At 38.5% G+C, this 26,873-nt stretch overlaps 1 protein-coding gene across 6 annotated transcripts in view; it reads right to left on the bottom strand.

The window, feature by feature from the left end:
- Positions 1–26,873, bottom strand: part of Larp1b (La ribonucleoprotein 1B) — a 74,287-nt gene that overhangs the window by 37,356 nt on the left and 10,058 nt on the right. For 5 of the 6 annotated variants that reach the window (XM_050138272.1, XM_050138273.1, XM_050138271.1 and 2 more), the window contains exons 2-9: positions 25,564–25,622; positions 24,842–24,901; positions 22,334–22,508; positions 13,226–13,366; positions 11,669–11,812; positions 11,153–11,318; positions 7,383–7,527; positions 4,148–4,322 (exon numbers count right to left, since the gene is read on the bottom strand). In XM_050138272.1, coding sequence (XP_049994229.1) covers positions 4,148–4,322; positions 7,383–7,527; positions 11,153–11,318; positions 11,669–11,812; positions 13,226–13,366; positions 22,334–22,508; positions 24,842–24,901; positions 25,564–25,622 — 1,065 coding nt within the window. Of the gene's footprint in view, positions 1–2,958; positions 3,550–4,147; positions 4,323–7,382; positions 7,528–11,152; positions 11,319–11,668; positions 11,813–13,225; positions 13,367–22,333; positions 22,509–24,841; positions 24,902–25,563; positions 25,623–26,873 lie in introns of those variants that run through there. The other variant, XM_050138274.1, reaches the window with a different exon arrangement.

The raw sequence follows: 26,873 nt of genomic DNA, 5'->3' as shown, positions 1-26,873 counted from the left end.
AGGAAATGGTGATGGACAGAATTGCTCCTATGAGCTAATGTGGGTCAGCATGTTTCTATCAACATCCCAAATTCCCTTATTTACTATCTATCAGCTCTTTGTATAATCTAAGGAATCTGATATTAATGTGACATCTATATTGACTTGTTTGTATGAATATGAAAACATGTCAAAAAGTAAAATGTACCAAACATTTTTTATTCTTGCAATTTTATTAATAATACACAAATGGTTAATGGAAAGGTAACTTGACTGACCCACCTTAGCTATCTTGTGGAAAAAATACTTTGTATAATGCCAACATTCCCAATAATTGTTCATAAGGTAGTTAAAATATCATCTTAAATCCCAAGATTACAGCTATCTTGTGGAAGAAGTAGTTTCTATATTATACAACTTCCCAACTAATTGTTCATAGGCTGGTTAAAAAGGACCCCAAGTTTACACAACAAATCTTTCTTTTTTTTTTTTTTAAATTTATTTATTATGTACACAATATTCTGTTGGTGTGTGTGCCTGCAGGCCAGAAGAGGGCACCAGACCTCATTACAGATGGTTGTGAGCCACCATGTGGTTGCCGGGAATTGAACTCAGGACCTTTGGAAGAGCAGGCAGTGCTCTTAACCGCTGAGCCATCTCTCCAGCCCAACAAATCTTTCATAGTTATTTGTTAATCATTAAGTATAGAGATCTAAATTTCACTTTTCTTTAAAAACATACCCTAGTAATTGTAGAGAGAAAAAATTATGAGTATAAAAGATCTGAACAGAGATATAACTTTGGGGCACAAAACATCTGAAACTTTCAGATTGTACAGAAACTAGTTCTTTGTAACAATGAGTAATAAATTCTATGCACTGTGTGCAATTAAAATTAAAATACCTTTATAATAGAATTAAGTCATATGGTGTTTTAAAGGAAAAAAGGGATTATTTTGATTTGACCATTACTCTTCACTGATAGGCAGTGTATTAGCTACCTTTTTATCACTGCAACAAAACATCTGACAAGCAACTTCAGGGAAGAAGGATTTATTTTGGCTCACAGTTTGAGGGGTTGAGTCCATGATGGCAAGGAAGACATGGTGATTGATGGGAACATGAGGTGGCTGGTCACACTGCGTCTACAGTCAGGAAGCACAGAGAGATGAATGCTGGTACTCAGGCTAAGCATCCAGCCCATGTTTAGGATGGCTCTTCCCTCTTCAGATAAACCTCTCTGGAAATGCCCTCACAGACATATCCAGTCAGGCTGTCAATGAAGGTTAATCACCACAAGTACATTCCTTTGTCACCTTGAATCTCAAACAAACCACTTTTAAACCATTACATTTAATCTCCGATCCCCATATGCTCATAAAGCAAAATGAATTCAGTCTCACTTCAAAAGTCTCAACAGTCTTTAGCTGTCCCAACAGTGTTCAAAAGTCCAACGTCTCTTCTGAGATGCAAGGCAAACTCTTAATTGTGAGTCTCTATAATTTCAGAAAACAAGTTACATAGTTCCAATGTACAATGGCACAGAGTAAACACCCCCATTCCGTTGTAAAGGAATGGCGTATAGCAAAGGAAGACTGGACCAAAGCAAGACCCAAGTCTAGCAGGCAAACACTAAACGTTATAGCTCCATGCCCATCATCTGGGGCCTGTGATACTATCATCTGGGTTCCAGTGACCACGGGCAGCTCCACTCCTGCAACTTCGTCGCTTGAAGCATAAACAGCCTCTCTCATGGGATGACTCTACTCCTCTAGTTTTCCTTGGCAGATGTTCCACAATTCTGGAGTTTCCAATAGCTAGGAAGTCTGCTTTGTAACTTAACCCTCACAGCTTCAAACAATGGTGTCTCAGAATCTCTTTAGCCACACAGTGGGCTTCCGGTGTAAATCTCCATGACCCTGTGTCTTACATTTTAAATGCATACTAAACTAGCATGGAGTGGATAAAGCATTCAAGTGCTACTGGCAGATTGGAGAGTTATCTGCACCCCTCCTAACACCGCTGTAAGTGGCCTTTGTACAACTTTGTTACCAAACCAGGTGAACATTTCATTTCGGAGTTTACATAGCAAGGAACCCCATCGGCTCTTCTTTCAAATCAATGTCCATTTCCACAACTTAGAAACTTCCAAGTTTTACCCACACTGGTGCAGTCTTAGTGTACACCCTGCTTGATGGCAACTTCAGATGACACACCCCCTACCTATTTCCCCAACTGCACATTTCCCAAACTTTCTGCTTTCTCCTGTTATAGATCTCAAAAGGGCAGTGATGCTATCTTAAAACTGCCTTTGCCAAACAAATTGCAAATCACTCTATGACATTTTCAGGAATGGACATTCTTCATCAGAAGAAAACACAAATAGCCTTTGGCTCAGCTTCCCCCAAAGTCCTTGCCCCTCGCTGAAAACTCCTTAGCACAATGTTTACTTTCCACCTTTTCATTGATACACTGGTCTCCCACAAGCCCAGAATGGCCCACTAAGCTCTACTTACAGTGTTCTAAGGGTACTCTTCCCTTCTAAAAGCCAGTTTCAAATGCCTACAAACCACACGGTCAGGATTTTCAAGTGACAGTTCTACTCCTCAGTACCAACCTTCTTTATTAGTGACTTTTCTCATTGCTGTGACCAAATTCCTGACTTATGATGAGATGCATAGGCAGGCAGTGCTTTCATGTATGTATGTCAATGTATGAAATACAGTTTTGAGACCAGCCACATGGCTCAGAAAGTAAGGGCACTTGCTGTGCAAATCTGACCACCTGAATTTAATGCCTGAATCCCACAGTGGAAATAAAGAACTCTCAAATGTTGTCCTCTTACCTCCACACACACACACACACACACACACACACACACACACACACCATGGCACACATGTGCCCACACTCATATCATATACACACATATCATGTATACACAATAGTAATAAATAAAACAATAAGAAAAGCCCTTAAATAACAATCTTAAAGCATAAAATGCCCTCATTTATTTAACTTAAATTTTTTACCCCTTAAGTATTCACATTAATACATCTTATAGTACATGTGAAATAGGACAACATGTGAGTTATGCAAAGTATACTATATTAAAGAGCAAGTCAAATAGCAAAGGACCTAACAATTTTGGAAATGCTACTCAATCCTCTCTTTTTCTGCTTTATTGATCTGGGCAAAGTAATAAATGCCTGGAAACAAAAGATAGAATTTGCAGTATTTCCCCAATGATAACAATGAACTTTCCCACCATGAATGAAGTAGCCCGTGCAGCCTAAGCTAATGACATAGAAAGGAGAAGCTCCTACAGTAACGACAGCAGTCCTCTGGTCTGTCATCATTATCGTAAAGGTGGTTATCTCCACTGCAGGTTGGCCCAACCTTCTCCACAAGGGGGTGGGCGTGGACGTTCTTGCACAGAAGACAGTATGGTCACTCTCGCTTCTGCAGCACGATTTGCTCTCATATTTACATGGTATTTCAGGGAGTCACCTACTCCACTGTACATTCCGATCATATGACATCCAAGAGCATCAGTAGATCATCACCCTGACTGAAAAAAGGTTAAGCACACATATTTTTCCCAAGAGCAATTATCTTAAAATGAACTATTTAAAAAAAAAAAAAAAAAAAAAAAAAAAAAAAAAAAAAAAAAAAATAAAATAAAGAAATAAAAAAAAAAGGACTTAACACAAATGTAGTTTTTGGAAACTCAAAAGAACCAGGTTAAAGAAAAATCCCAATTCTATTTTAGAATATGGGTTATTTTCTATTTTCAAGACAAGATTAAAGTACATTACTGACAAAAGTAAAGGAAGGCTAGCCCACTCTTGATCACAAATTTTGGCTCTTTTGGTTTTACATGGGGAAAAGTGGCACTATACATAATCATTTAGTAGAATTAAAAGAAGATAGAAAGAAAGCCCAAAAGATAACACAGACAAAAGCTATGATCAAGAAATATCAATAGAACTTTACCTATGTTCTGAATAATTACAGTCTAGCTGGGAGATAACATAAGTAGAATTGGGAGGACCAGCAGTCATTTGCTTAGCTTTAGTTTCCCCATGAAAGCTCAATAAACTACAAATAGATAGGCAAACTCAAGCAGCCCACTGTTACACTGTTTGCACTAGAAGAAAAGCAGTTACCTGTATGGGAGCCAAAGGCCTGCCCTGGTATGAACTCCGGACAATCAATCAACTGAGAAAAGTCTGTTTGTGGCACATTTCGTGGAGGAGGGCCTGGGATTGGCCATTTTTCTGGTTCTATCTTTTTCCTCATTTTCTCATCCACAATTTCTACTTCTGTGCTATCCTTCAGTGCCTGAAATAGACAATTTAGGCTGTTAAAGTGGCATTCAGAAGGTTTTAGTTATATGCCTTATACTTCTAAACTGAAAATTAAAAAGCTTCAAGTTAGTTGACTGTAATACAGTTAATGACTTTAAAAATAACCATGAATTGTGACAGGAATAGAATAAATTTTTTAGGGATATTGGCCTAAAACTATAATCCCGGTGGTCAGGTGGCAGAAGCAAGGATTGTGCCAAGTTTGAGGCCTTTTGGTCTACACAGCAAGCTCTGGGCCAGACCCAGTTTCAAAAACCAAAACCAAGGCTGGGCGGTGGTAGAGCACACCAGCACTCAGGAGGCAGAGATAGGCAGATCCCTGTGAATTTGAGGCCAGCCTGATCGACAGAGTGAGTTCCAGGACAGGCTCCAAAGCTACACAGAGAAACCCTGAGGCAACAAAACCAAAAATAAAGAAAGCTGGGCAGTGGTGGCACACGCCTTTAATTCCAGCACTTGGGAGGCAGAGACAGGAGAGTCTCTGTTGAGTTCAAGGCCAGCATGGTTCCAGGACAGGCTCCAAAGCTACAGAAAAACCCTGTCTTGAAAAAACAAACAAACAAGAAAGAAAGTAAGTAAATAAATAAATAAAAATAAAACTCAGGAAGTGGGGATAGGGGCTAAACAGTGGTAGATGAAGTTCTCCTAGTCATTCTAGGCTAGGTAGTGTGCTTGAGGCTAGGCTGGGCTATATGAAACCCTGTGCTGCCCAAATGCAGCTGTCAAAAAAAGTAAGCGAACAAAGGAGGCTTAAGATGTAGCTCACTTGATAGAGCACTTCCTAAAACGACAGATGCCACCATGTCTGGTGACTCATGCTTATAATTCCAGCACTCAGGAGGTAAGGGCAAGAGGATGAGGCGTTGAAAGAGTGTTCAAAGTTACATATTCTGATATGAGCTCAAGACAAGACCCCACCTAAAGAGGAATATACAAAAAAGAAATCTCACAGACTGTCAAGAAAATAGGTGACAAGTCCTGGAGAGATGGCTAGGGGGTTAAAAGTACTGGCTGCTCTTCCATAGGAATTGGGCTGGATTCCTAGCACCCACATGGTAGCTCAAAACTGTCTGTAACTCCAGTTCCAGGAGATATAACACCTTCACATCAATGTACATAAAATAAAATTTAAATAAAACATAAAAGAAAACAAGTGATTGATTACTGGTCAAAGATGAGACAAAAACTGTTTGTTACTGATCCTATATAGAAAACAACCTGTGGTTTTCACACATAAGGTAGAAATCAAATTTAAATTATTCACAATTGATGCCTTCTTTAAAAAAAAAAAAAAGGTACAGAGTACATACACACCAAGGGCCAGGCAAGATGATTCATGCCCATAATCTCAGCACTAAGGAGGCTGAGTAGGAGGATTATTTATTACCTTATGTCAAAGAAACAAGCAAACAAACTAAGTATATGCAAACAGTTCAAGTAAAGATCTAAAACTGGCTGGGTGGTGGTGGTACATGCCTTTAATCCAGCACTTGGAAGGCAGACGCTTTGAGGCCAGCCTGGTCTATAAGAGCTAGTTCCAGGACGGGCTCCAAAGACAGAAATCCTGTCTCGGGAAAGGAAGGAAGGAAGGAAGGAAGGAAGGAAGGAAATCCTGTCTCGGGAAAAGAAAGAAAGAAAGAAAGAAAGAAAGAAAGAAAGAAAGAAAGAAAGAAAGAAAGAAAGAAAGAAAGAAAGAAACAAACAAACAAAGAAACAAACAAAGAAAGAAACAAAGAAAGAAACAAAGAAAGAAAGAAATCCAGAAATGATATTTTTATAAAACCCAAAAAGCATGACAAATTGACCTAAACAAGATCCCGTACACAATAATTTAGGATATCCAACATTCTCATTAGCTGATCAACTGGGTATTCTTCTTCATGATAGAGTTTAAGAAAAAAATTCATGGTGGTGCACACCTCAAGGAGGCAGAGGCAGGTAGATCTCTGTGAGTTCTAATACAGCTAGGACTACAGAGACCTTGTCTCAGAAGAAGAAAGGAGAAGAACGAAGAAAGAAGAGGAGGGGGAAGGAAGGAGGAAAGAGAAGGCAAGGCGGCACTGGGCTAATGAGGCATCTTAGCTGGTAAAGACACCTACCACCAAGACAGAGGACCTGAATTAAGTCCATAAAGCCCAAAGTACCAACTCCTAGAAATTGTCTTCTGACACACATATACACCACGGCTAACCTTCAACATTCATCTACATGCAAAATAGATGTCTGTTTGGCTTTTTAACAGAGTTAAAGTACTGGGGCTGGAGAGATGGTTCAGTGGTTAAGAGCACTGGCTGCTCCTCCAGAGGTCCCATGTTCAATTCCCAGCAACCATATGGTGGCTCACAACCATCTGTAGTGGGATCTGAAACCCTCTTTCGGGTTTTAGTTGTACATGCAGATAAAGCATTCATATGCATAAAATCAAACAAAAAAATTCTTTAGTACTGGGATATGTACCTATGAGAACCTGAGAAGAAAGGATTGAGTAGCTGCAAATTAAGTAGATACAGAAAACAGGGTTTAAGATTAAACAACATAAGGTTAAACAGCTGGTAAACTACAGATCCAGGCAGGATTAATTGTATCTAAGGCATATATCAATAGCAAGAAAGTTATGAGAGAAAAAACAAAATGAAAGTTGAGTGTAGGATTTCACATCTGTAATCCCAGTACTCAGGAGGCTTGACGCAGGACTTCTGTGAGTTTTTAAGGCCAGTCTGGGCTACGTTTTTAAGGGAAATAAACCTGATTCATCATGTTTACCTACGTAGACACAGACGATCATAAATCAAAACATGTTCACATAAAGATCATATTTTTTATTCATCATTTTCAAATTGTCAGAGGACAACTTGCATGAGTAGGTAGTGGCCCACTTCTCTTTTATCTTTTTTACTCCTGGCATGAACCTAGGACCTCGTGTACATTGGCCAAATGCTCCTACCATTCATCTCTTTAACACTATTTTTCAGGGCAGTTTTTGATTCCCAGGAAAAGGGAATATAATTTAGATTCTTTTTAAATGAATATTTACCTCCAAGATGAGATTAAGGTTTGTGGTGAGAGCTCGCACACGGTGAAAACCAGCAATCAGGGAAATAGGCAGGAATCCCTGCTCATCCATCTTTCTGCGAAGAAAGAAGTCCCGCTCCAAGTTCTCTGTGCTGAAGTAATACTCACTAAGAAAGGAGAGGACATGAGTTCATTCACTCATTTGGCAACATAGAGATATACCCACTGCTTACAACAACTGATACCCAAATTTTTTCCTATGCTTAATAATACCTACTATCTTACAGGTTAAGGCAAAATATACATATATAACACAACACAGCACAAATATGAGACCAAGCAAAAACCTGGTTAATTGACAGTTTCTCTTATACACAAGCATAAACAGAATATTAATTAAAATTTAACACTATCTAGAATAGCTTCACTTAAGTCTAACAAATTAAAAGCTAATTTTAAAATCCATTTGTTGATGTTGTTGTTTGGAATCCAGCCCTATACATGCTAGATAACAGGAAAATCTACAGTCCTGGATTTTTCAATTAGTCAATCACTGAAAGATTCCATTACAAAGACATCTCCATCTGCTTCATTTAAACACCAAATAACAAAAGATAAACACCAGTTTTACTGCCTCCCAATTTATTCCCAATCACTGGGGAAAACAGTGCACTTGAGAGTGTCTTTGGTTCATACGCAAACACAAGGAACTTGAGTTTGTCTTTTTAACCTAAACTGACAACACGATGACTTTTGGACCTTTTGCAACCAGCACACAGTTAAGTTAAAAAAAACCACAGTTACACTTATATATCCATAAATATGACTGCTCCTAGAAGCCCAGGATTTGGTCCTCAGCACTTTGAAAACAAAGGGAAGAATGAATATAAAATAGCTGAGAAAGAAATATCAAAGACTTCACTGAAGTCCATGGAGTAAAAATGCAGACAATGCTTAGATAACTCAGGGTTAGAAAAGTGTAGACCAACTAACCAATCCCTAGACAGAAAGTAAGCAGAAACTGTCAATATGACCGAAGACTATAAACCTCGATATAAAGATATGAGAACCAAAAGAAAATATATTTAATAAAGGAATTTGGAAATCATACATTTAATGTACAGCGGCCACATAATAAAATGAGAGTAAGATTCTAAAGACAAAGACCAGGATCCCAGACAGGAGAAAGTGAAACCCATGGTGACATAGCGTAGCTGGCAATCCTACAGCTTCTCAAGACCTGAGGAAGTTCAAGAGGCAGCAAGTTAAGAAAACACACACAATTTCACATTGTTTTAGTGTAAAACTCCATTATACCTTTGGATACTTAAGACAAATTCTAATCTGAGAGAACTAAGCACCTCTAAATAGCAACTAGTTTGGGGCTATTATTACACTTGTGGGAGACGAAAAGTTATCCTACCATTAAAACATAGGACATCTGAATTTGTCTTGTGTGATATTCAGTCAAAGTGCATCTCAGCAACATTAATAAATCATTTGCTCTAAATAATGAAAAAAACAGAGTTGTACATTCTGAGTTTTTTGTTTTTGTTTTTTGAGACAGGGTTTCTCCGTAGCTTTGGAGCCTGTCCTGGAACTAGCTCTTATAGACCAGGCTGGCCTCAAACTCACAGAGATTCACCTACCTCCTCCTGAGTGCTAGATTAAAGGTGTGTACCTTTAATTTAATTTAATAAAAATTCTGATTTTTATTGCACTTCAAATAACTAATCACAGTGCCTCGGAAGCTTGAAATGACTGAGATTACTAAACCTGGGACAGTATACCTGGCATTCATGCAGTCACAGGTTAAAATTGTACTAAGATGCAAATTCCTTAAATGAGTAATAAGCTTCCCTTTAAATGCAATCCACTGAAGACCAAACTACATAAGTAAATCTACAAATCATTATTAGCTATAGTCTATGCTAGATTACAAACATACAAATCTCTAGATCGGAATGACCAAAGATTCTGTCCTCCCGCCCCCCAAAAATTATCAGTGTTAAAATTTAACCCAGTATGATGACGAGATAGCACTTGGGAAGTTGAGGCAGGAGTTTGAAGCAAGCCTCGACTCCATTAATGTCTATAACAAAAAGAAAAATAAATTAATAAAAACTTTAATGTATTATTGATATAAAATTTCCATTTAGGTGATTGAGACTATCCATTAGGAATAGTGAAGTATGTTAATTTAAAATTTATTTCAGGCCAGGCGGTGGTGGTGCACGCCTTTAATCCCAGCACTTGGGAGGCAGAGGCAGGTGGATCTCTGTGAGTTCGAGGCCAGCCTGGTCTACAAGAGCTAGTTCCAGGTCAGGCACCAAAAAAACCCTGTCTCGGAAAAAAAAATTATTTCAGCTACCTATTTATTAAGCTTTGTTGGTTAGGGTGTGGTACTAATAAAACATACTTAACACCAAAGAACAATGAAAACTTAAAAAAACAAAAAGCGAACCCAAACTCAAACAGATCACTTCTCTAAGTACAAGACTAGAAACACAGTCCACAGCATGACTCCTCAAAGCCACAGCTCCACTGAGCAGACTAAGAACCAGCTTCCCTGAGACTGCACAGATGTTTGCCAAATCCCTGCCTGAAGTCCCTGAAACAAAAAGAGAAGTCAAGACTAACGTCTGACACTTTTTGCTCAGTGTCCTTGGGAGTCCTACCTTAGCAGCTCTGCATTCTACACTGTATGCCCAGAAACTCCTCCCTCACTCGCATGAGCACAGTGGAGGCCGATGTCCTGACATGGAGTTGCATGTTTGTTCACTGTCAGGTCTCAGAAGGGACCTAGCAGTAAGAGTTACAAAAAAGACAGGAATAATGGGATGAAGTTGACTGACACTTTCTGGCCATAAAAAGGCCCTTTTCCTGGCCAGTTTTGTGTCAGCCCTAACAAAGGAAGCAAGAAGCAAGTTGCTCTGCACCCAGAGTCCATCTCATCTACCACCATGGTTACCAAAGGTGCCTGGCTGGTGTCAATGAAGAAATTAATTTCTAGTTACAGAGGAGGATCCAGTTTCTTTTTTAAAACTGACTATTTTTTAGATGCTCATGCACTTTCAGAAATAGTCCTTTTCCTTTACCATTCCAGATTTTAAAAAAAAATAAGATTTTATCCAGTTTTGTTACACAAGTCATTTGGTTTTTCTTTTCTCGTTATAAAGATATCATCCAAAGACACAAAATGTATATTTGAAACAAGCAGAGGGCTGGACAAACAACTGTTATGGAGACGTCAGGTCTGAACTAAAACATTCATTTAATAGATGTCATAAAGAAATAACAACACAGGATAAAGAGCTTAAAAGATTAAAAAAAAAGACAATATAGAAATCAATTGCTATGAAAAACTAAGCCATTGGAAGTGCTTCTATTGTTATTTTTATATGAGACAGAGTTTTGTTCTGCATCTCATAGAAATTCTGCTTCAGCTCCCCAGTGCAGGAGTTACAGGCATGCACTACCACATCTAGCTCGTTTACAAATGCTAATATAAACATCTATTTGCAAATGAGATAAGTTTTAACTTCAAATAATATGTAGGCATATTTTTGTAATATTTACTCATTATGTAATGATATTTTAACTATTCTTAGGAAAATGACGAGAACATGGGAAAAAAATCTGTAGATACTTATTTTGTCACTGTTTTCTAGGAAACAAAAAACTCACTCTCTAACTTTTATTATTACACTTTTAGAACTGTGATAAAATAGTCAAAGATATAAGTTTGCTACAGAAACAGACATCACTGCCATCCTAGTGTACACAACTTACATCTGGCGCTTAATGTACTCTTTAAGCAGTGTCTCTTCCACAGGATATACCTGCACACCTGTGCCATCGTCGTAGTAATACATCATGCTGGTGTTAAGCTCTGTGGGAAATGGCTGATCAGTTCTTTCCCCTGGCTCTCGATAACCATAGGAATAATCAAAGTTCACTGGACACAAAGTAAAAGAAAGGTGATCACAAGTTAAAAAATAAGTAACTCATAAATGTAAAGAGAAATCCAAAATGAACAAGTTTAAACACAAAACCAAAATAATCAGTAGAAACATTATCCTGAGTACAGTTACTGGGTCCCATGTGGTAGAGAGGATCAACTCTGCATTTGTCCTGATTTTCACATGCACACCACGGTGCACTCACCTAAACACTCACACACAAAACACACACACACACACACACACACCTAGCATAATACAGGGTAATATGGAAAAATGAGAAAATTTGCTAACTTTTTTCAAAGAACATCTAATTTAACGGAAAAAAAAAAATCTCATATCATACATCTAGGGTTTCCTCGACCCCGGCCTCTTCCGCGGCCCCGGCCTCTTCCGCGGCCTCTTGCAGAACCTCGGATGGTGCCACCCTCACTTCTCACACTCGATACTTCATCTTGATCATCTCTCTTTTCTCTATCCCGTCTCCAACCTTAAAATTAGATAGTTTTTTAACATTTAAATTTGCAACATAGTAATTACCTTCCACCATCTTTTTCCTCTTTGGATTTTATAGTATTTTTTATTTATTCTTTGATAATTTCATGTGTTTACAATGTATTTTGATTGTAGTCATCCTCTACTTACCTCTTTGGGATTTTTTTTTTTTCCACACAAGGCCTCACTATGTAGCTGGGACTGGCATTGAATTCATAGATTTGCCTCCCAAGGAATGGGGATTAAAGCTGTTAACCACCAGGCCTGGCTTCCCATGGTGGGTTCTCAGATAGTGTCTGACTATTCATTCAGTCCAGGCTGGCCTTGAACTCTAAGATCTTCCTGCCTATGGCTTCTATGAAACAGAGATTATCAGGCAGGGTTTCTCTGTATCTCTGGAGCCTGTCCTGGAACTTGCTAAAAATGGTTGCACACACCTACAACCCCAGTTATTGGTATGGTGAGGTAGGGGAATTCTGAGTTAAGACCAATCTGGGCAACAATACCCAGTGAGATCTCATCTAAGATAGATATTTCTTTCTTAACCCAAAGTAGGCCTTATTTTACAGCACACCATAATAAACTCACAAAAAGTTTAATATTTAAACATTTTATAGAGTATTTGATGACAGCCATTGTTTGTGGTACACTTTGATTAAAGCATTTGGGAAACAGGCAGGTTGATCTCTGGTCTATATAGAGAGACCCTGGACCCGCAAAAAAGTAATCAAAGATTCTTAGTATTTTTAAGTTCAAATCCAATCATAAAAAAATTACAAAATCCAAACTAAAGAACAGCTGCTTAAAGTAATATTATTTTGCCAGAAATAGTGATGTATATCTTTATCCCAGGACTCAGAGAGGCAGAGGCAGGCCAATCTCTGAGTTCAAAGTAAACCTGGTCTACAAAGAATTCCAGGATAGCAATAATAATACTATTATCTTTTTAAAAAGATCAATGTCAGGAAAAACATGGCAAAAGAACTGTTAAAACAAGGATGGAGATTAAAGAGAAAGACAACTAAAGCAAAGTGTAATACCAAACCAAAAAGGGGGACACAGGACTACAAGCCCAGAGTGATGACATCTTTCTATCATCCTAGCATGTAGGAGGAGGCTGAGGCAGGAATATCACAAGTCTGAGGTCAGGCACATAAAAAGTGCCCAGCTAGTCCCATAGTGAGATCCTGTCTCAATATAAAATAAGATATAGAATTAAAATGAAACCAAAATTGGACAAAAAGTTATTGACAGTTACACTGCTAAAATTCAGCTTTGTTAAGTGCCATAATTACATTAAGGTATGCAGGGTTAGAGATGTGTCTGCAGTTTACTCTATACAGCTCCAATGATAAGCCCTAAAACTATGTTCATTCGAATATCATGGCACTCTTGAAACGACACTTACTTCGTATATCACTTTTCCTATTACTGTGAGCTGGCTTATTTGCTTCAGGTTGACATCTTGAGCTGTTCCGGGACCCAGGTCTTTCCTGGCTGTCTGGTCTCACATCATCTAAGTGTAGTGGTACCCATTTGTGCTTATTAGCTTGAAGAAACAAAACAAAATAATTTCATGACAATGTACAATTTTTATTAAAGCTCTGCAATTTTGAAAGCACTCTAAATTTTAATTAAAGATTCAGTTGTCTTTAAATGGATTATCTGTAGACTACCAAAACCTTTTTCATTCTTATAACTGATTGATTCTTGATAAGTTTGTATAGATACTTCAAGTAAAATAATAGCAAGTGAAAAGCCAGTAATTAAAAACAAATCAAACAAACAAATATGCGAGGGTCTCGGAAGGTAAGTTAGTAAAACACTTGCTGGCCAAGCACCAGGACCTGAGTTTTACCCCCAGCACCCACCTCAGATCAAGGCCTATGCCACTAACATTCAGGGATGGGGAGGTTGAGACAGGAAGATCTCCGGGGGTTGCTGGTCAGCAAGTTTCAGGTTCAGTAAGAAAACCCATCTCACACAAGACAGAGAGCACTGGCCTCCATACACATGTGCATCCACATCCACATATACACAAACACACAAAAACCATAAACAAAACCTTTGGTTTTAGAACACTGTCATAAGCAACCATTTGTTCAGTCTTACTGCTAAGTGGTTTCTCAAAGTTTGCAAGGAATAAGATGCTATTCTCTGACACTATATTTTTATAGTTATTATATTACAGCTATTACAGATACAATGAAGATGAGAGAATATGAGCAAAGTGGATCTGCATCTGAGAGGCTGAGGCAGGAGTAGGATTAAGTTCCAATCTATCCTGAGATACATGCCAAAAATCTAAAGAAAAACCAAAGTGGTTGTGATGTTAATTCCTTTTTTCTAGGACAGGGTCTCATTATGTAGTTCTGGCTGTCCTGGAACTCTCTCTGTAGACCCTGGTAACCATGAACTCAGGTCCACCTGCCTCTATCTAACTCCAAGTGCTGAGATTAAAGGCATGCGCCTCTACTGCATAGCACTGCTGTTAATTTCAATTGTCAACATGAAGGGATTTGGAATCACCAAGGGAGAGAGACTCTGGGCTTCTCTATAAGGGATTTTTTTTGATTCTGTTAATCAAGGTGTGCCTCAATTAACAGAGGCCAGCATGATTTTATGGGCTAGAGCATGGGAGGAAGCAGAGCAAAAGTTTCATGGCCTACTGCTTCATGACTGTGGTGAAATATAGACAGCTGCCTCAAGATCTTGTCTCCACCATGAAAGAAAATATCCTTTAATCATTTTCCTAAATAAATCATAGCATCAGGAAAATAGAAAGACCCTATCTGCATAAAAAGACAGAAGACGGGCATAGGTAGAAAGAGGAGAGGGCAGGAAAGGAGAAAGAGAAAAGAGATACAATCAATTGGCTCCTGTTGGGACTGGCAATATAAAAACTGTTTTGGCTGCCAGGCATGGTGGTGTAATTCTTTATTCCCAGCATTTAGGATGCAAAGGTAGAGGGAATCTCAGAGTTTAAGTCCAGCCTGGGCTACATAATGAGTCCTATGATGACCAGTGTTAGATAGACCTACTCTCAAAAGAGAAAAAAATTGTTACACTATAGTAAATTTCTGAAAATCTTTTTTTTTTTTTTTTTACTGATTCCATCACTAAGGTATCAAAATGCTTAGCATTTGGCCCAATGTCTATTTTTCTACCAAATTAAAAAATATGTAGGACAAAGAAAAGATGACCAAAGTACTGATAGGAAAAAGAATATGATGTCCAAGAAGATAAAGGCACCTACCAAAAATTTGTTTACGAGATGCCTAACTACTGGCCATTTAGCTCAATTAAACCAATTGAGGCGCCTTGGCAAAGACGCATCTTCACAGTGTAAACAAATATGTGCGACTTCTCAGGACAGAGAGAGCTCTGGGAAGAAAGGTAGAATCTGGAAGACACGGAAGATAGGATAGGCAGTAAGCAACAAGAATGTAGACTAAAATAAAGAGCTAGTGAGACAAGCTAAGGCTGAGCTTTAATAATTAATAATTAGTCTCTATATCATTATTTGTGAGATGTCGGCACAAAGGAAAGTCTAATTACAGCCCGACTGAGTTTGAGCCTTAAAACTCACATAGGAGAAAACTGACTCCTGCTAGTTGCTTTCAACCTCTACATGCATGCTGTGGATGCACAGACTCAGGTATGTGATGATGGTGCATGCCTTTGATCCTTGTAGAGGCAGACGTAGGCAGACTTCTGAATTAGAGGCCAGTCTAATCTATGAATCAAGTTCTAGGATAGCCAGGGCTACACAGAGAAACCCTGTCTCCAAAAACAAACCTACCAAACAAAACCTTAAATAGTATAGAAAGTCTGCATCATGCTATGTACCTTCCCATCCTTGTCTACTTTGTCTTTTTGGTTTTTCAAGACAGGGTCTTGATGTATAACCTTGGTCAACTTAGTACTCACTAAATAACACAGGTTGGACTCAAACTTGCGTTTTGCTTCCTGTCTCTGGTTCCCAAGTTCTTTATGTATGCATGTATGCATGCACATGTGTCATAGCTGCATGTTGTACATGGAGATCAGAGAACAACTTTTGGAGTCATCCCCAGGGAAACCATTCATCCATCTCCTTTGAGACTAAGTTCTTCACTGACTTTCAGCTCATTAATTATGCTGGACTTGATGGCCGGTAATCCCTACAGAACCTCCTGACCCCAACTCATAAGTTCTGCCCTTGTGCCCCATTTTACACCTGGGTTCTGGAATCAAATTCATATCTTCATGGGTGGATGTCAAATACTTTCTGGCATGAGCTAACTTCTTTAAATAACCCTTCTTTAAAATAACAAAAAACAAACTAGGCACGGTGGTGTATGCCTTAAATCCCCTAACTAAAGAGGCGGTGACAGTAAGTTTCAGGCCAGTCAGAATTATGCAGAGACCGTGTATCAAAAATAAATAACTGAATAAAGTAAAAAACATACAAACAAATAACAACAAAACCCCAGCATGTGCTCGATTTTATGTGTTGGCTTTGAATTAAAAAAAAAAAAACTATTCCGGTTGGTTGGTGGTGACGCATGCCTTTAATCACAGCACTCAGAAGGCAGAGGCAGACAGATCTTTGTTTTTCCTAGGTCAGCCTGGTCTACATACAGAGCTAATTCCAGGACAATCAGGGCTACACAGAAAAACCCTGTCTTGAAAAACTAACAAAAAAAACCCAAACAAACAAACAAACAAAAAAAACTGCTTTCAAGCCTTTCGATCATTGTTAAATAGCTCAGACTTACATGGTAGGAGAGAAACAATTCCGGCAAACTCTTTTTTTCCCTCCACATGTATGCTGTGGCATGTGCATGCCCCATAAGTAAAATATTAAGTTTGTCAATATTATCTTCATTAAAAAACACACACACACATACGGGCTAGAGAGAAGGCTCAGCGGTTAAAAACTCTGACTGTTCTTCCAGAGGACCTGGGGTTCAATTCCCAGCAACCACATGGCAGCTTACAACATTATGAAAATCCAGTTCCAGGGGAACTGACACCTTCACACCGATTCACATAAAATGAAGTTAAATAAGCCATAAAATTTATTTAAAAAATTAAAAAAATACATATACATTAGTGCACAATTCATAGCTCAAATATGATCTAAACTCTTTTTTTGGGGGGGGGGGGATTGTTTTTCAAGACAGGGTTTTACTATAGCTATCAAATCTGTCCTGGACCTAGCTCTTGTAGACCAGGCCTGTCTCTGCCTCCCGAGAGCTGGGATTAAATGCATATGCCACCACCATGACCTAAATTTACCTAGCTATATATAAAGTACCAGACGTAAGTATTGGCCAACTGATTTCAATTGAAGCAACAAAGACAAAGTTTAGAGCAAAGTGACAGGTCTTTCATAAGTATGAATTCCAGACAGCCATGAAGACAATTATATTAGAAGCAGGAAAAAAACGTTGAGTGGTAAAGCAATTGATGAACAGGGAGAAACTTTTCAATTCTTGCTTATTCTGCTCTACTACTTGAAAGCAGTCAAGCTTTGCTCATTAGATCAAAGAAGTCTAGCCCTTAACTCAACAGTTGATATTCTTTAATAAAAGACAATGATTCAGCCAGGAAGGGCTTGTTCATGCCGTTAATCCCAGAGTCAGAGGATCTCTGAGAGGCCAGCCTGGTCTGCATAAAGAACTCTAGGAGAGCCTGACTACATAAAGAAACTCTATCTAAAAATTCAAAATAGATTCTGCAGTCGTGACCCAGACACACAGGAAGCAAGATGGTTGGCCTCCCCGAGAAAGGTACCAAACCACGTGGTTAACAGAGACATGAAATATGGGCTAATATAAGTTATAAGAATTAGTTAGGGGCTGGAGAGATGGCTCAGAGGTTACGAGCATTGCTTGCTCTTCCAAAGGTCCTGAGTTCAATTCCCAGTAACCACATGGTGGCTCACAACCATTTGTAATGGGATCTGGTGCCCTCTTCTGGCCTGCAGGCATATACACAGACAGAATATTGTATACACAATACATAAATAAATATTTAAAAAAAGAATTAGTTAATAAAAAGAACCTGAGAATCCGGGCGCCTTTAATCCCAGCACTCTGGAGGCAGAGACAGGTGGATCTCTGAGTTCAAGGTCAACCTGGTCTAAGAGTTAGTTCCAAGATAGGCTCCAAAGCTACAGAGAAACCCTGTCTCGAAAAATCAAACAGCCTGAGATACTGTGCCAATCAGTTTATAATTAATGCAGACTTCTGTATGATTTCATTGGGGCTGAATGGCTACAGGACCAGGTGGGACAGATACCACAGACAACAAATGGTGCCCACGTGGACAATTGCATCCACATAAAGCCTGAGAGAGCTTGGGAGTAATTCTAGACAGAACAGAGTTAAGCACGGCTTACTGATATCAGCATTTTCTCAGTTGAGCTCTTCTTGCTAGAGACAAGTGCTCTCATTTAAGAGGTTTCCTGACTCAGCATTAGCTGCAAAACCTTGAAACTCTTTTAAGAGGTCCTGCCTCGAAATACTTAAATGGTGTTGATGAAAAGCTGACTACATGCTTTTTGGTGGTGGCAGGGACCTTGAAATGCCATAGAGTTGTGGCAATCTCAGAAAGCTAAAGAATGGGCTGGATACAGCCATCAAAGCCATGGCTTTAATCCTAGCCATACTGCTTAACAAATTAAAGACTCGTGTGGTCAGAAAGAGAGATATACAGTAAAGATAGATTCAAAGATGAAGAAAACCTCTGAATGGTTTACTGTGTGTTTAAAAATATATGTAGGCTTGGGAGGGGAAAATGCATAACGTCCTTAAGAGAAAAAAGGAGCAGTTGGGTATGGTGGCACACCTTTAAATAAAAATAAAAGAAATAGAATTTAAAGTAAAGCCACATAAAGATGGAAAATACAGAGTCTAGATACTGTATTTTATTATGTTGTCTTTAAATTTCTTGATAGCTGCGTAAGTAGCAACAGCTGCTAAGACATTTGAATGCTTCTGGATTAATAAAATATTTTGAAAATACCTTGACTTCAAAATTGAAGTCAAAAGGTATATTACTTTGAAGAAGAGGTTCTGTTTCCACAAGAAATGAGAGACTATGGATTCATTCCAGATTTAGAAAAATCAGGTTTAGGGGGCTGGAGAGATGGCTCAGAGGTTAAGAGCATTGCCTGCTCTTCCAAAGGTCCTGAGTTCAATTCCCAGCAACCACATGGTGGCTCACAACCATCTGTAATGAGGTCTGGTGCCCTCTTCTGACCAGCAGACATATACACAGACAGAATATTGAATACATAATAAATAAATTAAAAAAAAAAGAAAAATCAGGTTTAATTAAGGAAGACCCCCTGAGAAATCTCCAATAGGAGCAGATGGCCCAGATGTCTGAGTTCTACATCCAGAACAGATTCAGGATTGCTGCCTGAGATGATCCAGGCTCACAGGATACTTCAGTGATGACTTGATCATAATTCTAAATTTTCTTTAGGTCCCAATAAGATTATCAGCACCCTCAATGAGCAGCCTGAAAAACTACACTCACATTCTCAAAAAATGGACTATGGATATTTTCCTTTGTTTAGAATGTTGGTTACAAGTTGTTGTGGATAACGGTCAGGAGAAAAGCTAAACAAAAGAGATTCAGAGTTCTTGCTTTAAAAAAATGGGAGGGGATGCTGTGGGACAATGGTTTACACCCTGTCAATTGTAATTTAATAAAAAGCTGATGGGCCAGTAGCCAGAAAGGAAGTATAGAAGGAACAAACCAGGCAGGAAGTAGAGGCGGGGCTATGAGAACAGGAGAATTCTGGGAAGAGAAAAGCTCATTATGCAGTCGTGACCTATACACAGAGGAAGCAAAATGTGATTGCCTTATCAAGAAAGGTACCAAGCCACGTGACTAACATAGACAAGAAATATGGGGCTAATACAGGTTGTAAGAATTAGTCAAGAAGAGCCTGAGATACTGAGCCAATCAGTTTATAATTAAAAAAAACAATAAATAATTAAAAAGACAGACAATGACTTAAGTACTTAGTATATGATAATTTGGTACTGACAACAAAGAAGTTAATGGACAAGTGCTATACCATCAAATGTATCTTGGTGTGTAATTTCACCTCTGCAGAGTAAATGCTTCAGTGCCTGCTGTAGAATAACCCTTTTAGAACACTGTGAATATGTATTAATCTCATTGGTTTAAGAAAGAGCTGACTGGCCAAAAGCTAGGAAGGAAGAGGTGAGGTAGGAGAGTCAAACTGAGAAAATAAAGGGCAGAGCCATGGGAGTCGCCAGCCAGACGCAGAGGAAGCATATGAACATGCTGTACTGAGAAAAGGTACTGTCACATGGTAGAGCATAGATAAGAAATATGGGTCAGCCAGGTGGTGGTGGCGCATGCCTTGGGAGACAGAGGCAGGTGGATCTTTGTGAGTTCGAGGCCAGCCTGGTCTAAGAGCTAGTTCCAGACCACTCAGATTGTTACACAGAGAAACCCTGTCTTAAAAAATAAAACAAAATATAAATTAATTTAGGATGTAAGAGCTAGTTAGTAACAAGGCAAAGGTATCCGCTGAACATATAATTAACAAGTCTCTCCATGGTTATTTGGTTTGGGTTTTTTTTTTTTTTTGGTTTAAAAAAAAGCGCTGGGATTAAAGGCGTGCGCCACCACCGCCCGGCTTCTCCATGGTTATTTGTGAGCCAGCTGGTGGAACAGAGCTGACTGGCAGGACAGAGAAAGTCGGCCTACAAGTGACTTCCCAAAGAACTCAAAATCTTAATTTTAAATTACATGAACCTTGCCTATTATCTCCTGCTGCTCATCCTAGGCTCAGAACCCCGAGTGAGTATAGGCTTTCATTAAGACAGTCCCTAAACACACGAAGAGTCCAGGAAAAGAAAGAAAGAAAAGAATTTAAGGCAGTAAGTTTTTCCTTCATAAGGTAATTTTTCAGGGAAAACCTTGACTAAGATGAGGGCTGGAGAGATGTCCATACAGGTTATGTGCATGAGCTGTTCTTCTGGAAGACCTTTTTTGAGTTCTAGCACCCATGTTGGGGGACTTAGAACTGTCTACAACTTCAGAGACTCAAACATCCTCTTCTAGATTCCATGGGTATCTGTGCCTACACACACATACCCATACACCAACACACATGCACACACACACCACATACATATTTCACACACATACCCATACACCAACACACGTGCACATACACACCACATACATACTTGCAAATAACTTAAGATCAATCTTTTAAAAACTGTCAGGTGTGAACTATAGAGACAAAAAATAGGTAAGTTCCAGGTTACCTAGAGACTGGAACTTATTATATTGAGACTTATATATTGAGACTTATATAGTGTATAAGTATTTATATACAATATCTAAAATATATATTTTATATATAATATATAAAGACTTTATATAAGACTTTATATTATATATAAACTTATATATTGAGACTATCTCAAACAAACAAAAATCCTTAAAATACTGACTAAAATTGTTCTCATTTTTTTCTCTTAGAAAACCAGGGGCTACCTGTGCGGTAATCCCAGTCCTCATGAGGCAGAGGCAAGTGGATTTGACAGTCTGATCTAGAGTGAATTCCAGACAGTCAAGGCTGTTTCAGAGAAATCTTGTCTTGAAAAGAAAAAAGAGAGAGAGAGAGAGAGAGAGAGACAGAGACAGAGAAAGAGAGACAGAGAGAGAGAGAGACAGAGAGAAAAAGAAAACCAAGGGCTGGAGAGATGGTTCTGTGGTTAAGAGCACTAACTGCTGTTCTAGAGGACCTGGGTTCAATTTCATGGCAGCTCACAACTATCTGTAATTCAAGTTCCTGGGGACCCAACTCCCTCTCACAGGCATACATGCAGGCAAAACACCAATGCACATAAAGCAAACTTTAAAAAAAAAAAAAGTCTTTCATTATCTCAGTATTTTCTATGAATGAGGCAATTTCAATGTAAATTTAAAATAACAATGGCATTACACTGCTTTCCAAGAAAATATACAAGAATAAAACCTGTAAGGAATTTCACTCTATTTTGTACAGTTTAAGCAGGGTTGTTACACAGAGAAACAGTCTAAAAAAAAAAACAAGAAAGAAAGAAAGAAAGAAAGAAAGAAAGAAAGAAAGAAAGAAAGAAACAAAGAAACAAAGAAACAAAGAAAGAAAGAAAGGCGATGGTGGCACACACATTTAATCCCAGCACTTGGGAAGCAGGAGCAGGTAGATCTACAGCAGAGAAACCCTGTCTTAAAAAACAAAAATCAACAAAAAAAAATTATGTGTGCGTATGGGGGGTGTGTTATAGTTTGAATGCTAAATAAATAAATAAATAAATAAATAAATAAATAGGTCAGGACAGAAGGCCAAACAAGCCAAAACCATTACTGCTGCAGGTGGGTTACCGTGACATACACATGTGATGACAGAGATGGCGCTAACTAACACGATTCATCCCCATGCATCTTCAAAACCGTCAAGGTAAAATGAAGACACAGGCCAGCTGACCTCTCTTCCGCTGGCTGCTTGACTGAGCCTCGTCTTCGCTGACATTCTCAACAGGACCATCTAGTTTTGCTTCCCGGTTCTCTTTGCTCTCACAGTTGCTTCTTTTTTCAATCTTCTCTTCTTTTTCTTTTCTAATTTGTGGTTTCTTATTTCCTTGGCTGATAACACTTTGAGACTGAAAAAAAAAAAGTGTTCTGAATAGAATCATTTCTATTAACATTTCACTTAAAAAAAATCAACATCTATTCTAAATATTGCTAGGAAAATAACTCACTGAAAATAAAAACCTGGAAGGGTAGAGCACTTGTGTAGTACGCATGAGGTACTGGTGTAGACTGCTAATTTGACCAACACACGTGACTACATTGCCATCAATAGTCTAAGAAATGCTAATTAACTATATTTACTACAATGGCTACTGTTTTAAAAACTGACCAAATAAATCAGTACCAGTGGGAGTGAAAGTTTGGCAGTTTCTTCTCCTTTTTTTTTTTTTTTTGTTGTTGTTGTTTTTGAGACATGGTTTCTTTGTGTAGCCCTTGTTGTTCTGGAATTCACTTTGTAGATCAGGCTGGCCTCAAACTCAGAGATCTGCCTGCCTCTGCCTCAGTGCTGGTATAACGACATGGGCCACCACTGCCCAGTCCTTAGAAGATTCTTTAAAAAAAAAATCAATTGCTAGTATATGATCTTGCCACTCTTCTCCTAGTTATTAACTATGAGTGGAAAAAAGGAAATATCCATTCAAATTTTATATGGAGAGTTTCATTTATATTAATTCAATGTCCATTACATTACATTACAACCATAAATTGAAATGTGTCACTGATACAACATGGAAAAATCTACTGAGTAATCAAAGTACCAGGTGAATATATGGATGCCAGGGGCTAAGTGAAGCTTCCAACTAAACAGAACAATAGTGCCCCCTACACTATTCTACATACACAGGAAATATAGCAACATTGCAGGCAGGAGCCAAGTGTTTGTTCTCAGTGATAAGTTTACTGCACAATCTGATAAAAACCAGGTGGTGGTGAAGGTGGTGCATGCCTTTGATCTCAGCACTAGGCAGGTAAGACAGGCAGATCTAGGTGAGTTCAAGGCCAGCCTGGTCTACACAGCAGGTTCCAGTTCTAGGATACGTAGAGCTACACAGAAAAACCTATGTGGACCACAAACAAAAAACCACCCACTCCAAAAACAAAACAAAACAAAAACAATTGAGTGAGGTAACCTAGACACAGAAAGACAATTACATGTACTCACTCATAGGTGGTTTTTAAACATAAAGCAAAGAAAGCCAGCCTACAAACCACAATCCCAGAGAATTTAGACAACAATGAGGACACTAAAGACGTACATAGATATAATCTACATGGGAAGTAGAAAGTAGAAAAAGACAAGATCTCCTGAGTAAAATGGGAGCATGGGGACCTTGGGGGAAGGACTGAAAGGGGAAGGGGAGGGGCAGGGAGGGAAGCAGAGAAAAATGTAGGGCTCAATAAATATCAATAAAAATGTATTAAAAAAATGCCAGGTGATGGTGGAGCACACTTTTAATACCATCACTAGGGAGGCAGACACAGGCGAATCTTTGTGAGTTCGAGGCCAGCCTGGTCTATAGAGAGAGTTTGAAACAGGCTCCAAAGCTACAGAGAAACCTGTCTTGAAAAAACAAAACAACTAAAAGGATTGTCAGGTTTAGGTTGGGCGTGGTGATGCGCTCCTTTAAACCCAGCACTGCAACACAGGCAGGCAGACTTCCTTGAGTTTGGGGACTGTCTAGTCAGTCTACAGAGTTCTAGGTCAACAGGGGCTATGTAGAGAAACCCTGTATCAAAAAACAAAAGCAACCCCCCCCACACACGCACAAATAATAATAAGCAGTAGAGAGACAGCTCGGCAGATAAGAGCACATGTTGCTCTTCCAAAGGACCTGAGTCAATTTCCAGCACTCAGTTTCTCACAACCAGCAAATTAGGGAAGCAGGCAGTCCTTCTGACCTCCACAGGCATCAAGCATGCACATGTTGCCCGTACAGATAGAACACTCGTACACATTAAATAAGTAATACTAACCTTTTTTTTTAAGTTAAAATGAAATGTAATCCTTTTTGTTAAAATAAATAAATAAACAAACAACAAGAGTGATACAAACACCTTACCCCAACTCCTGGGGATATAGCCAGGTAGGGAAATATAAATGAAAGTAATATCTTATAACTGGGTAAAAAAACAAACAAAAAGGATAGCTGTCAAGTTTTTAATCATCATATCAAGGCATATAAATATAAAAATGTAACCGACCTTTTGGAAATTATATTTGATCATTATTTAAAAATTAAAAGGAAAATTACTCTGGGTAAATGTTAAGCCACTAAATTCATTACTAATACTAAATGTTTCAAGTCAAAATAATCGTACTGCTGAGCTATATCTTTAAATACACCCAATACAACAAATAATGCTGAGATAAGAATTCTTTTTAAAAGACACACATACTCACCCCCGTGTTCGCTAATTCACCTGGTGTTGGCCAATTTGCCATATCACTGAAGTCACTAGCCTAAAATGTAATAAAATAATTGTTACAACCAAAAATGATTTTTAGAATTTTTAGATAGAAAAAATATTCTAAATGTAATTTTTGTTCCAGTCACAATGAGACGTGCCAGAAATCCTGAGCACTTAGAAGTAGGAGAAATAAGAATTCAGGGTCAACCATGGACACTAGACTAACCTGAGCTTCAATGAGACACCCCACCCTCCCCAACTAGCACTCTAGGCCAGCCTAGTCTACATAGTGAGACCCTGTCTCAATCAAAGCGGGGGTGGGGGGGGGCAACAGCAAAATCAAATAAAGTAAGAGTATTTTTCAAAATCACCTCTATTTATTTATATGTGGATTTGGCAAGCTAATTCAAATATTTCTTAAATATTTTGAAGTTAAAATTCAATGATATTAGGATCAAACTTAAATCAGAATTGTTTTAAATGATTTTCAATCAATACATTTAAAAAGTACATCCTAGGGGGCTGGAGAGATGGCTCAGAGGGTAGAAGCACTGGCTGCTCTTCCAGAGGTCCCGAGTTCGGTTCCCAGCAACCACATGGTGGCTCACAACCATCTCTAATGAGACCTGGTGCCTTCCTTGCCAGCAGTACATTGTATGCTTAATAAATAAATAAATCATTTAAAAAAAAAAAGTACATCCTATAAAAGCATACCTTGTTGGATTTCTTTGTCTTGAGTTTTCCCGCTTTTATACTTTTTGGGGAACTGAGCTCTAAAGAAAATATATAAAATTATTTTTCAACCATTTCACTTATTAAGTTTAGCAAAACAAGTATTTCAATTTTGGCAAGTTAGCAGTCATAACTCACAATAAAAGCCAAGTTTCTGGTACTCAAATTCCTTGAAAGACACCAACTATAATATGCAAATTCAAATGTTATCTGCATTTAAAAAGTAGAAAATACTAGCAGGCAAGTGGGGGCTCAAACACTTAATCCCAGCATTTGGGAGGCAGAGGCAAGCAGCTCTTACATCCAGGGCTATTCAGAAAAACCCTGTTTTGAAAAACAAAGGAAAACATCAATTTATACTTAACTGGCAGACCAATCCTTTTATTAAGAAAATACACTACACTGGGTGAGGGTGGCTGGCACACACCTTTAATCCCAGAACTCATGAGACAAAAGCAGGCAGATCTGAGTTCAAGAACAGCCTGGTATACATGGTGAGTTCTACTTCATAGGGCTACACAGAGAAACCCTGTCTCTAAACCCCCCCCCAAAAAAAGCAAAAACAACAAACCAAAGAAGAAAATATACCATAATAAAACTAAAATTGCAACAAAATTCTACTCTACCCACTCCCTTTTAATTTTTTGGCATGTCGTAAAAGGGAAGATAAGTGTTCTACTTCCAAGTTACAGTCCCAACCCTCAACTGATTTTGTAATAGGATAAATATTTCTATATAATAGAACATTTATTTTATATATAATATATATTATATCTTATATAATGTTAATATAAGAAAATAGAAAATGATTTAAGACTTTAAACTACTTCTAGAAAACAAACAGATCTGGCAACCTTAATAGACCATGCCTAGTCACTCTTAGGGATACTGTTGCTGTAAAACACCATTACCAGAGGCACAAATAAGACTCAGGTTAAGAGTACATGTTGTTTTTAAAAAAGACCCAGGTTCAGCTCCTAGTACACAGGTGATGACTTGCAGCAATACATAAATACAGTTCCAGGGAATCCAACACCCTCTTCTGACCTCTGTGGACACTAAGAAGCACACACATGGTACACATACATACATGTAGGCAACACTCATACACATAAACTAAATAAATCTTTAAAAAATACTTCCAAAACTGGGCGGTAATGGCGCATGCCTTTAATCCCAGCACTCGGGAGGCAGAGGCAGGCGGATCTCTGTGAGTTCGGAGACCAGCCTGGTCTACAGAGCTAGTTCCAGGACAGGCTCCAAAGCCACAGAGAAACCCTGTCTCGTAAAAC

This window comes from Alexandromys fortis, unplaced genomic scaffold (genome assembly GCF_014885135.2).
Source record: "Alexandromys fortis isolate MF-2015 unplaced genomic scaffold, M_Fortis_MF-2015_v1.1 scaffold_15, whole genome shotgun sequence".
NCBI classification, from domain to species: domain Eukaryota; kingdom Metazoa; phylum Chordata; class Mammalia; order Rodentia; family Cricetidae; genus Alexandromys; species Alexandromys fortis.
Note: the sequence above shows the minus strand (reverse complement) of the source record. Positions and strands in the feature narration are given on the sequence as shown.